At 43.5% G+C, this 12,648-nt stretch overlaps 3 protein-coding genes and 1 long non-coding RNA gene across 5 annotated transcripts; 2 read left to right on the forward strand and 2 right to left on the reverse strand.

Annotated features, from left to right (window-relative positions):
• Positions 1-1,172: 1,172 nt before the first annotated feature.
• LOC135622299 (uncharacterized) lies at positions 1,173-5,483 on the forward strand. 2 transcript variants are annotated; one of them, XR_010491025.1, is made up of 6 exons: positions 1,173-1,931; positions 2,053-2,154; positions 2,499-2,614; positions 3,503-3,853; positions 3,956-5,062; positions 5,179-5,483. It is a non-coding gene; the product is annotated as an uncharacterized LOC135622299 (long non-coding RNA). The 2 variants fall into 2 exon arrangements; XR_010491024.1 differs by having other exon boundaries at positions 3,956-5,483.
• LOC135622291 (uncharacterized) lies at positions 3,647-4,629 on the reverse strand. The gene is made up of 4 exons (XM_065124025.1): positions 4,440-4,629; positions 4,250-4,349; positions 4,042-4,141; positions 3,647-3,955 (listed from the first exon to the last, which is right to left on the reverse strand). The coding sequence occupies exons 1-4, from the start codon at positions 4,627-4,629 to the stop codon at positions 3,647-3,649; spliced, it is 699 nt and encodes a 232-aa protein (XP_064980097.1).
• Positions 5,484-5,880: 397 nt separating the features above from the next.
• On the reverse strand, positions 5,881-7,468 carry LOC135622287 (transcription factor MYB44-like). Its single transcript, XM_065124016.1, has one exon. It carries the CDS (start codon positions 7,148-7,150, stop codon positions 6,041-6,043), a length of 1,110 nt encoding a protein of 369 aa, XP_064980088.1. The 5' UTR covers positions 7,151-7,468; the 3' UTR covers positions 5,881-6,040.
• A 3,630-nt stretch (positions 7,469-11,098) lies between these two features.
• LOC103978144 (uncharacterized) lies at positions 11,099-12,640 on the forward strand. The gene is made up of 2 exons (XM_009393842.3): positions 11,099-11,678; positions 12,307-12,640. The coding sequence occupies exons 1-2, from the start codon at positions 11,406-11,408 to the stop codon at positions 12,547-12,549; spliced, it is 516 nt and encodes a 171-aa protein (XP_009392117.2). The 5' UTR covers positions 11,099-11,405; the 3' UTR covers positions 12,550-12,640.
• The last annotated feature ends 8 nt before the right edge of the window (positions 12,641-12,648 follow it).

A 12,648-nucleotide genomic window follows, 5' to 3' on the forward strand; every position in this document is an offset into this window, starting at 1 on the left:
CCCGAACTGAAAAGGAGGCCATCATACCACCATTGAATGTGGCTGCCATGGTCGAAGGCTTCGCCCCTTTTGCAAGGCCAGCTTGCGTTGGCTCTTCTCCTCTTTATATTCTTGTCATGTTCCCTCGGTGATGTTTAGCTGGTGCAGCACTGTTAATGATGTGGACTTTGGACCTGTCTCTTACTCTCCCATTTAAGTACATGAATTAATGTATGCTTCTCACATCAATCCATCCCATTTGATGATGGTAGATTAAGGCGCCGTATAATTCCAAAGAGAAGTTTATGATGGGGAAGTCAGCAGTGTATCAAACACAACTAAATCAGGTGTGTGTGTGTATATATATATATATATATATATATATATATATATATATATATATATATATATATATATATATATATATATATATATATATATATATTCTTTAAGTATTTTAATTATTTGGAAGAGTTTTAATTAGAGATTTGTATATGTGAGTTAATACGTATGAAAAACGTTTAGCTTGGTAAATATTTTTGAGAGTACTAATTAGATTTTATTTCATGGTAGATTAAATTAGAATTTATATAAATAATTAAATAGAAAAGGGTTTTTAGTGAATTATGATTTATTTTTATAAATATGCTATTAAGTCTAAAAATTTTCATGCGAGAGTCATAAAGAAATACAGTTTATGTTCTTTGAAGATATTTTTTTACTAAATTAAAAAAAATTAAGAGAAAATTTCTTTCGAGTTTAAAAAAGAGAATTAAGCTTGACTTTGAGTTTATGTATTAATTTTTTAATAGTAAAAAAAATAATTTTTGATGTAGGTAGGGAGTGTTGAGCTATTAAAATCATATGATACTTTTATATGAATACTATTTTATTAATATCTGAGTTTCTCTGTTTTGGTTTCTCATTTCTTAGCACAAAATAGAGAGATTAAAATTAAATGAAATGGCCAAAGACAGAGAATTAGATGCTTCTAGAGACACTCGTCCTATAAATATAAATATAAATATAAATATAAATATTTATAGACATTAGAATTAGACGGCCCTGTATATATTGGGCTTTGATGAGCCCAATATTTGGACGGGCCTTTTTGTTCCTTTTCCAATTTATTATATCCATTAATCAGAATACAGATTACTATAAATAATTAATTAAATTCGAGAAGGTTCCTACCGGTTCCTTCGTTTCTTCTTCCACCGTCGAATGCTTCGGTGATCTCTGCTCTCGATTCTTGAAGGGTTCGGTGGGCACCATCGGCGGGTAGCACGACCGGGTCGGTCATGGACGAGCTCGCCTGTTCCACCGGGTCCATAAAGGTCACCTTCTCTTATTTGTCTTCCCCCCCTCGTAACCTCTTCAGTTCTGTGCTGCAACCCTAAGGAGGAGGGGTTTACCCGATGGCGGTGTGGTTGTCGAGGGTTGCACCTCTTTGGGAACTTTTGACAAACGATCGTCATGCGTTTAGAGTCGTAGGTCGAGGCTGAAGCTTTACAGAATATGGTGTTTGACGAGTCGTTTCCGACGGGTTTTCTCGTTTGCTCCCGAGGATGATAAGAACGTCGTATTCACTGCCGCCAACAGGTTGCTACCGACGTTGGTCCGTCTTCTGGACTCCGCCGTCGGTGCCATCTCCTACCACGAGACGAGGGAGAAGGCCGCAGCGGCGATCAGGAGGATCTCGCCCATGCAGAGTTGTCGCCGCCTCCTGCTGGCGGAGGGCCCGCCCCTCCTCAACCACCCTTCCCGCGTCTGGAGTCTGAGGGAGGCGCCACAAAGGAAAAGGCCTTCGTGGCCCTCCAAACCCTAATGCTAACAAAGGAAAACGGGTCATCATCGGATCCCACGGTGGGATCACAGCCTTTCGTGAGATCTGTCGTGCAAGAAAGCCCTTCGCCTCGGCCACCGCCGCCGTAGTGATCAAGAAAATTGAGGTGAATTATTTTACTTTCATAATTATGAAGATCCTAATATTAATTTAAAGTACAAGAAGTAATCTATTTTTAGCCTATCAAGCACTTGTTGAAATGCCAAAGTAAGGGTGTCTATTTCCAGAAGCAACGAGGTGGGTGTGTGCACTCGGTCGTGAGGATGATACTGTGTTTCCTTGGTGGAATGGTGCGAAAATTGGCTCAAATGCAGGTGCCATTTTTAAAGGTACAAAGTTGGTGTTGATCTTGATCAGGCGAAATTTTGGAGGCATGGATGTCATATTATCTGCATAACTTAGTTTCTTGTCTTTGCTAGCACCTTAAACTTCGTAATCATGCTTTATTGTCCTTCATTTTGCATCCATTCCCCATTAAAATTCTAACTTTTCAATCTTGATGATTAAATACCAATATATTATTTGTTCTCTTTTGAAGAACAATAATGTGCATGACTCTTATCTTTTGTTTTAAAGCTCATGTTGTTCAAAATTAATAATGTCAAGCTTGAAGCTTTTTGGTAGTGTCTTCATATACCTCCAACTTTGCTTCTTTTTTCTCCTTTCCTTATAGTTTGATTTGGTGGGATTGCTATGGCATGAAGGTGACATTATGTTTCTTTCTTGGAGATGAATGTGCAAGCTTCTGAACTCTTGCATCAGTATTGTCTCTCGTCGTGGCCAATAAAAGTATGGAGACTTATAGTTGCTTTCTAAACCATAGTTTCTACTTTATATATGTGTTCTTTACAGGAATTTATTGTTCAATTAGTCTTACATATCTTCCTGCTGAATCTTATCATTCAAATATGTTCTTTTGTTTTTCATGGAAAGGATTTTGCAAGATTTTGAGTACTGCCATATTTGTTGTTTCGTAGTGTCCCGTAACATTATGGGCACAGATTATTTGTTTTCCAATCATAGTTTATATATGTGTTTCTTTGGGAATTTATCATTCGAAGGATCTTAAATTAAATATGTTTTAAAACACTTGTCAATCGGTTTATATCAACTGTATGGAAGGCACAACAATGCTGCAAGTACTTGAAAGTGTTCTGTTTCAGCATGTTTTAAATCAAATAGATGATACAAATGAATGCATCATATTACAATGTGAGACTTCGGTCTAGATTGGAAAAATACAGATGTCGCATGATTCTTGTTTTTTGAAAAGGGATCATAAGTGTAGGCACTTGATGTCTATTTCTCTTATGAATATGAAACATTAAGCATGGGGACAAGGTGGGGCTGTTCATTCAGCTCAAGGGTGATCATCGAATCATGTCATAACAATTAGATAGAAGATTATGTTGCGACACAAATACTCCATGCATTGCATTTGTTTATTTTTTATTGGTAAAGAATTGAGGACCATAGTACCTTTGTTATAGTGGAAACTGATAAGAAGCTACATTCGATCATTATTTTGATCATCTTGTTAGCAATAGGAAGTTTATAGGTTGCAATGAGGAGAGCCTTTTTTTTTTTTCTTTTTTGTGTGCAAAGAATTAATGATGAAAGTGGGATTGGAGTCCAAAAGTTTATGATAAATTATTAATTTTTTTTATAAACTGCTAGCTGTCAAATGGTAACTATCTTCAATTATAGTTACCTTACAAATTATTATCCCAAGTACTAGTCATTGCCACGAAGAAACACAATGTTTATTTTGGGAGGACAAGCAATTCCGCTAGCGATCACCATACAACTGGTATTGCTGGATTACCTACATATTGCCCAGCAAATCTTTTTGCTTTTGCCGATAACTTTACTCTGTCTCTCTGGTTTTGTCTTACCAGGACTCGGTGTAGAGCACCATCGTCGGAAGAAACGACCCAACTTGGGTTGTGTGTGTGGGGCACTCGAATCTCTCTGGTCATGGTCCTGACGCTGTTCATCCACATATACGCGGCGTCTGATGTGTTGCTTGTATGTACCCTTGCCGTTCTCCTCTACGGTCTCTGTTCGTCGGTTTTTGAGTCTCCTCCGGTTAGTCTTCTGGTTCGGTGAAAGATGTCTTATGAAATGAAGCTGCACGGAGGGAAGCGAAGCGGTCAGTCGTGTGAAGACAACATGGCCTACTAATTTCCAGCGGTCGAACGTAAGGCACGTGAGACCTGATCTCCATCTCTGATTCCGAAAGTGCGAAGAGACGCTCCATCATCAATCAATTTATGCTCCTTGTAGCATAAGCAGAACTGACCCCACACATGAGACCTGCCATCATCACCGCAAACGTTATGGGCTCCAAATACATCAGTTGCGAGTGTCTCTCTCTCTCAATCTTTCGACAGTTCAACCGGTAAGAGACGAATCGAACTGTACCAAGAAATGCTGCAACCTCCGTCGTCGGGGGACTCGCTGAAGATGTCCTCGATTTCCATCTTCAGCTCCGCCACGGAAGCTGTCCTTGCGACTTCCACCTCTGCCAACATCGCAGTCTTGAGGTTTGGCAACGACAGATCCAGAAGAATATGCACTTTCTGGAAAGGTCAAAGAAAGTAGCGGAAGGTACCGTAGGAAGAGCCATCCAATTTGAGGACGGAGAGGCGGAGAAGCTGCTCGGGCAGGCGGCAATAGGCGATGCTTCTGCGCCCGCCAGCGGAGGCGCCGATGCCGACGACGTCGTCGTCATCGACGTGTGGGGATGGCGAAGGATGCGCAGGCGACCGCGGCAGCTTCCCCCACCCAGGGCACCTCGCCATCGCTGTACCGGTGAATGTATCTCTCCTCTCTGGCGACGGGAGAGAAGAAGAAAAGAAGAAGAAGAAGAACCGATCGGTGCCTAGGATGGAAGGGCACGCGATCCCTTGTCGTCTTCTTTGCCCCTTTGCCTTTTTGTTGCCGACTCCCGTGGTGTAACAGAAACAAGATTCCTGCAGGGAAACGAGGCGGGGAAGCTAGCCTCCGTTGCGGTGCGCTTGATCCACGCCGCAGATCGGTGGTAGCACGGATCATTACGATGACTCCCCTTGCGGTGGACGGTCCTCATGGCTCCAGTTTCCGTCCGTCCGCCCGTCCTCTGTTTCCGTCATCGGCAGGTGATGAACTACGGATGGGATCAGCGGATGCGGTTGGATTCGAACCTGAACCTAAACAATAACTGGTGAAGCCTGAAGGGGCCGTTCAAGCGGGCAGGTCTGACCCAACCCGGACCAGAATTCTGCTTTCGCAAAACACTGCTTTGAGGGCGCCGCATCTTTTCCTTTCCCTCCCTTATATCTCATCATTTCCGCGGTCGAATTCCTTGGCAGCTGCTTGGCCGACGGTTGCGGGGACAGTTCGACGCCGTCGCCGAACCGGCGTAAATGGCATATTTAATGGGATCTCAATCTTCATCGACGGATTCAATTTCTTTCCGCTCCGGTCAGGTGCTTTGTTTCTTTCTGGTTTTTGATCCCCTAGTAGCATTAGATCGATCGGACGGATTTCAATTTGCAGTCACATACAATTTGAATTTATATTTCAAACTAGTTGCCTGTCTCTTTTCTTGACATGTATTTTCGTATATAGAAAAAAATTTGCTTTGAGAGATAATGGATAGGACTTATTTCTACTATTTCGTTCAGTTTCTTTGTCGTCGAACCTGTTTTCTGCGAAACCGTTTCTGAAAATGACGGATAATACCCGCAACCTAACTGTGTTTATACGATCATTAAGATAAGTTTGTTCATATATGCTATCACTTGATTTGAATTCACTGATGGTCGTTGCGCTGTAACACCAGGATCGCGTCGATACGGTTCCGTTTCCTCCATCACTTCCAGTCGAATCAATCAATCCTGAAGGCGACTTCTTGACGGCCTAACACTCGTTCACTACACGGAACAATCAATTTGCTGTTGGTTCACTACGTAACTTAATTTTCAGCTGATGGACAGATAATACTCCAAATTTCAACGAAGCGTTTTTGCCCTTTTCTTTCGTTTCCACCAATCTCATCTCACGCCTGTCTGTACACGGAACCATTTCACCCAGCCCTTTTATTTCTTTGCAGATTTAAGAAGCAAAAAACGGAAGGATAAACATCTTTTAGTCATTTTGACTAGGGAAGAAAGGGAGAAAATCTCTACTCCGCGATTGTCTTGAAGCATCGGTTCCTTTTTTTTACCCTTTCTACTCGATCTTTGTGAAGCCGATCCGCCTAATACCGGCATTAAGAACGCTCTCCGGCGGCAGTGGAAACCGCGCGCACATCATACCGCTCTGCTCCAAGCTGGACATGTAGCTCCTCACCTCCTTGCGGATCAGCTCCTGCATCGCCGCCAAGAACTCCGCGCCGAAGGGACACGGCGCGTGCCACCCCTGTTCTTCCTTACAACAGGGGGCTGCACCGGTGGCCTCGGCGGACCTCGTCGTTGAAGACGATGGCCGCGCCTGCAGGGGCATCGGCACAGATGGAAGAAGCTCGATCGGTTTCTGACCGTTGCCGTCGTCGTCGCCGCTGTGGCGGTCATTGCAGGTGTCCATCGGATCGGATCCAGGGAGGGAGAGGGTGAGGGATGTCACCGGATCTTCTACGATCTCTGGGGAGCAGGAGGTGGCTGCGGCTTCGGCAGAGGGCTCCGTCGGATGGTGGTGGTTTGGTGTGGATGAGGATGGGAGTACGACGGCTCCGGTTCTCGGCACCGGTCGGTAGATGTGCGAACCGGTGGAGACCGGAGAGATCATCGGATGGCTGTGGCAGCTAGAATCACTGAGATCGGACTCCGATGGGCTTCCGGGGCTCAAGCAGAGCCCTGCACCGTCCGACGAGAGGAGCGGCCCGTCGCTGCACGTCTTTTTGAGCCGCCGCTCCGGCACAGGTTCGAGTTCCGCCGCTGCGACGAACCCACCATCGACGGCGGTGGCGGAGGCCGAGTACCTCCGCTTGAGGGTGGAGTTCCAGTGGTTCTTGACGGCGTTGTCAGTCCGGCCCGACAGGAGGCGGGCGATAGTCGCCCACTTGTTGCCGAAGCGACGGTGGGCGCGGATGATGGTCTCATCCTCCTCGGGCGTGAACGGGCGGTGCTCCACCTGCGGCGACAGCTGGTTGCACCACCGGAGCCGGCACGACTTCCCCGACCTACCCGGGATCGATTTGCTTATAAGCGACCAGTTCCTCGGGCCGTGGCGCTGCACCAGCTTCTGCAGCGCATCGTCCTCCTCCGGGCTCCATGGCCCCTTGATCCGATCCACATCGTTGAACCTACTCACCACCGTCGTCGCCGCCGCTGCCGCCACCATATCGCTGAACACTTATCGACCTACTACCCAAACCCCTACGGTAGATCGAGAAAAGTACGTGTTTTATCTCGCAAGTGCCGCAGTCGTGAGAGAGCGTGGGAGAAAATGCGGAGCGTGGATGAGAGGATGAAGCAGCCGGCTATATAGGCAGGATAAGGCAAGTGTTGGGTTGACCGGCAACAACCGGGTAAGGTAACCGGTCGCAGGGAGTTGGGCACACCGGCCATTTACCCGCGAACGGTTGCTTGCACACAGCTGTCACACCGACACGCGTCAGTCACTCGCCGCAACCGTCACACGACTCTTCATCGCCCTCTTCAAATTCCCTCCCCTTTTTTTTGTATTTTCTCTTAAAATATGAAAGCAACGACCCCTTCCTCCGTAGTGTATTTATACCTTTGTTCTCGTCCGTTACCGTACGGACGACCGTATTCACCCCATACGCTTTTAAAGCTCCATATCGGGGACGGTACACGCACCACGTCCCGTGATGGGACTCTTCATTCAATATCCCATGATCCTTCTCAGGGACTTCACCTCAGCCGTCCACTTGGCGGCCTCTCTCTCATGGTCTCATTCGTGTATGCAATTGACAAGGACCGAACTGGCACCAGCTTGCATTTTTTTTTTTTTTTGTTGGGTATTCCCTGCCACGTAAATATTCCCATTGTATCAGTTAGCCTAAGATTTGGATTTGAGGAGGTCTGATAGCACAGTGACGGGCGCGTCTTTTTCTGACTTTAATGGTTTTATATAATGTTTGCGTTGCCATGATAGAAGAAGACGACAAAACTCGTCTCGAAATCAGAGGGTGGATCATTACTGCCGTCCCGTCACTCCAGCCTGTCAACCTCCCACCAGCTGCAGCTCTGTAACGGCCCCTTCCCTTTCGTTTCTCTGCTGACTCTGTCGTCCAGCCCATGCTAATTGGTCGCCTCAACCGCCAAACACCTGCAGAAATCCCATCTCCACTTGATTGGACCACCCTTTGTTAAATTGCGACCGACCTCTCCGCATTTCCGGCCATTTCTTTAAAGTTTTGTTTATGTCGCCGAGCATAATAATTACTATCACACCTCACTGTAGAAAAGTATGGATCGGAAGCGGACAAAAAGAACACAACCGAACTGTTACGCGTTGACAGCTGTCTCTCAGTCGACGTCTCCCCCACTGCCCCCACGCTTGCCTGTCCTGCCCGTTACGAATGCGGAAGAGAACGCAGGCAGCAGTTACACCCGCACGTGCATCCGAACCCGAGGGGTCACGGAAGAAATGTTATTATACTCATGGAGATCGGTCGCATGGTTAGAGTACCAAGGGTGGGTTGCGAGGGTGCTTCCCTCGACGCTAACTTTATGATCGATTAGTTGGATCGACTGGCATCCGAATAATTTATGGAAAATTAAGATACTAAATTTTGGTCCCCCGTAATAATATTCCGAGCGAAAGCCGATAGACGTGTTATTTTTTGAGCGAATGTTTGAAAAAAAATTTCAGTTTTGAAAAATTTTTAAAGAACACCCTTGTTTTCATAAATGTTAATAGAATTTTTTTTTAATAATAATACTATCCTTGTTAGGCATCGCCTTTGTCCGTCGTCCTCGTCTCTCCCATATCTATTGATGGCTCTTCTTCGTCATCGTCACTCGTAAGTCACTCTTGTTGTAAGTCACAGGCAAAAAAGGAATAGGACATGACGCAACCCCACGTTCTATCATTGTTGCTCGTATAGTCAAGAAGAAAAAGGGACTATCTGCATTCTCTCATCGTCGATCGTGAGCAAGGAAGAAGTCGATGGTGGGTGGTGCAGGGAGGTTGGCCCCCTTATTGTCGACCACGGGCAAGAAATGAGAGAGTGATAGATCCGACAAAGATAGGAGTAAAATGGGATTGTCATTTAAAAAAAGATGTATTACGAAAATTTTTAAAATTTGAGATGTTATGTAAAAATTTATAAAACTTATTTTTTTTTTGAAAAAAATCACCTATTTTCTAGTCATCATCAACCGACAACAAATAAATTCGAGATTCTCGGGAAAGATGCTCGAGCTAGTTTAGATGCATGGAATCTGAATATGTTTACCACAAATTATATATTTTTTCTGTAATGATAAGCTATACCATCCATACTACGCTAGACCATTTATCTTATCCATGTTATGTATCGTCATGTGATCCTTGCTATCTAAGGTGCACCGATCATCAATCCCAGTCGTCCTTGGCCCATAGACAATATCTATTGACATTGGGTTACGACGAAGTGGGCGGCATACCCACTCCGTTCACGCAGTGAAAAACCCCTCCCTCCCTCCCTCACGAGGCCACCTTATCGATGCATTGCCAACACTGTTCGAGTACAGTTTGTACGATTGGATCCTCTTCGATTACACATCTCGTTTGGAACGTATAATTTGTATCTCCACCGTCTGCATATAACCAGATCGAATTGTGTGATCGGACTTAGATAAATAAAAAATCAAATCGGGTGAATTAAAAAAAAACTTTTTTTTTTCTCAACAAACGTTCCACATTTTTAGAATTCTCAAACATTACCCTTCTTTACGTAATTTTTGAAATACCGCTAATCACCCACGCTTTTTTTTCCTACATTTTCCTCTTTTGTTATATTGATTGGTCTATAAGGTAAATCAGTCAAGTTATAATATTTTTATACTACATTATAATATTTTCAATAATACCAAAAAAAAACTCTATCATTCAATATAAAAATATTATATTAAAAATATTATTATATTATATTATAGGATTTTTTTAGTATTATCGAAAATAGAAACACTATATTACATTTTTTCTACGTTATATTATTATATTATAATATTTTTTAATATTACTAAAAATGTTATAATCGAACTAGTTATCGATCTATATAAAAACAAAAAAAAAATATATTTTAGATATTAGGCAAAAAAAAAAAATAGTGATGTTTAAGAATTCTAAAAGTGAGAGCGTTTCCCAAGAAAAATATAAAACAACTTATTTTCAGAAATTAGTCCAATCGATTAGATCGATTGCATTAAAAAAATATAATGAATTAATTTACCCTAACGATTTTTTTGGATAACTTACAAAGATTGACCGAGTTTGACAATGACTGGTATTGAATGAATAAAATCTAGTGTCGATTAAGCGAAAAATTACCATCAAAATAATCTAAATGAACGCATAATTAAATTAGCGAACAAACAAAAATAATCCTTTTGTCTGTAAAGCCTCACATGCTTCACATTTCTTCATTTTATATGGCAGTTCAGTTAAATCTTTACAACCAATAAAGCTCCTACACATCTCTGTCTTCAACGTAGTTTGTTCTTAGGCATATGATTTAGTATGATAAGAAGAACATCATCAATCATGTGACATCTAAAGTAAAAACAGAAGAGTAAGATTACCCTTCATTTATTTATCTATGTGACTTCTCATGCATTGACACATGCATGCATGTGTGAATCTTTTTATATTTATATATGAGTGAGAAATGCTGAGAACTGATTACATAGAAGATTTTATGTAACTTAGCTTATAACATAATATTAATATCATGTTAGTAGATTCAGTTAGTCTTTCTCATTTATTTTTGGAACGAAAAATAAAAATAATTATGAAAATATAAGGTTATATTTACGACGTTTAAACCTCAATGCTAAAACATATAAAAGGGATATAGATACACTGTGGTGGAACGATGAGTAAACTACGGATGGGATATTATTGTTTGGAGTGGGGCGACGAGGTTAAGCATGAACACGAGTGAACCGAGTCCGTCAGCATATGTGTCGTCGCTGTCCGCGGAAGTCAAACTTCGACATCTAATTATCTTTGCTGAGTTGATATATATATATATATATATATATGCACAACTTTCAGGGAAGCACACGACGATAACCGGTCCGACCCGAACTGGACCACGCCGGTCTGGTCATTTCCTAAACCGCACTTTTATCCGGGCAAAAAAAAAAACCCAAGCCCTGACCCTCGAGCCGGTCGTCGTGGTATCTGGCGACCTTTCGCCCTAATTCTCCCGCTCCGTACTCCGTCGCCACCCGACCGCCGTGCCGTCGCAGATAACCTTCGTCCGCGTGCCACTCTGCACCTCTCGATCGCGTCTCAACTCGAGCTTCTCGTCGGATCACCTTCCCGTTTCTTGACGGGGTTCTTGAGATATTTACTTTCGTCATATTTCGTCGATCCCCTTCTCTACACCAGGGTCTCAGGTTCTTCCATTTTGGACGCGTCGATGTCCGGGCCGTCGAGGGATGGCGACGGGAGTGGCAGCGACCTCCAGCTCGTCGCGGTGGCTCCGAAGACCGGCACTGCGATCGATGCAGAGGCCGGTCCGGGGGGCGGACGGGGTGGCGCAATGGTGGAGTACACGAAGAGCGGACCCATGCTGAGGGAGGAAGAGGAGGACCTCGAGGTGAAGCTTCGAAGAATCATGGAGAACGTCCCGGTCCGAGTCAGCAACACCTCCGGCAGCTCCGCCGGTTCCGGCTCCGGCGATTTCCATCAGGTCTCTCTCCGCCTCCACTTCGTGATCTTTACCATTTTATAGATTAATTTTAAATAATTAATCCTATATTTCAATATGAAATGGAATTGTGATAGTGTTCGATCGTTGCCATGACAACTTTCCTGTCATAGCTTTTCGTATTGGAACTCGGAAGCTAGTCCGCATTCTCATTTCTTAGTATCTGTTATGTGCATACTAAGGACTGGTTTAATTGGTATACCCTATGTCACATTCCTAATGCACGATGGTTGATTGATTGTTCACAACCTATCTTATTTCACCAACAACTGCATTGCCACTAAGAAAAATTATCTGCACCAAACTGCATGTTTCAGACCATCATGCTCCAGTAAGGATTATCGAAACATGCTTCCATCCAAGTTAGCGTGTCGCACAATAACTCTATCTTCCTGAGTTGCAACTAGGTCTTTAGTTCCATGTTAGAGAAAGAACATTATTATACTGAGCCACTTCGATACAGGGAGCATTTTGATATTCTTTGACTTTCTTAGATTTTTTGCAGCAAAACGATGAGCTGTTTGCTTCTTGGTTTTCTTTACTCTGAATTAATCCATCGGACAAACACATCTCTTGCCTGTTGCCTTACGAAGGTGTTTGTGATCAACAGTATCGACAGATGAGGAGGAAGGAGCAGGACCGACTGTCCAGGATGGATGCTGATTACCAGAGAAGAAAAGAGGTAGCAGAGTTTAATACGAGGAGGGAGGAAAGGCTGAAGGCCGCGGAGGAAAGGACAGCAAAGAAACGCCTGAAACGCCAAAAGAAGAAGCAGAGGAAGAAAGAGAAGAAGAATAAACCAAGCGACGGAGCTCCGAAGGAAGAAGAGTCTTCGGAGGATGAAAGCTTGTGACGATGGTGATGAACTACACAAGAAATTTATTGCTCTGCTGTAGATTTAGGTTTCGTATCTTTTTGGGCGAAAGAATTAAATCTTGCTGCCACTGCTTCT

This window comes from Musa acuminata, chromosome BXJ1-3 (assembly GCF_036884655.1).
Source record: "Musa acuminata AAA Group cultivar baxijiao chromosome BXJ1-3, Cavendish_Baxijiao_AAA, whole genome shotgun sequence".
Classification (NCBI taxonomy): Eukaryota; Viridiplantae; Streptophyta; class Magnoliopsida; order Zingiberales; family Musaceae; genus Musa; species Musa acuminata.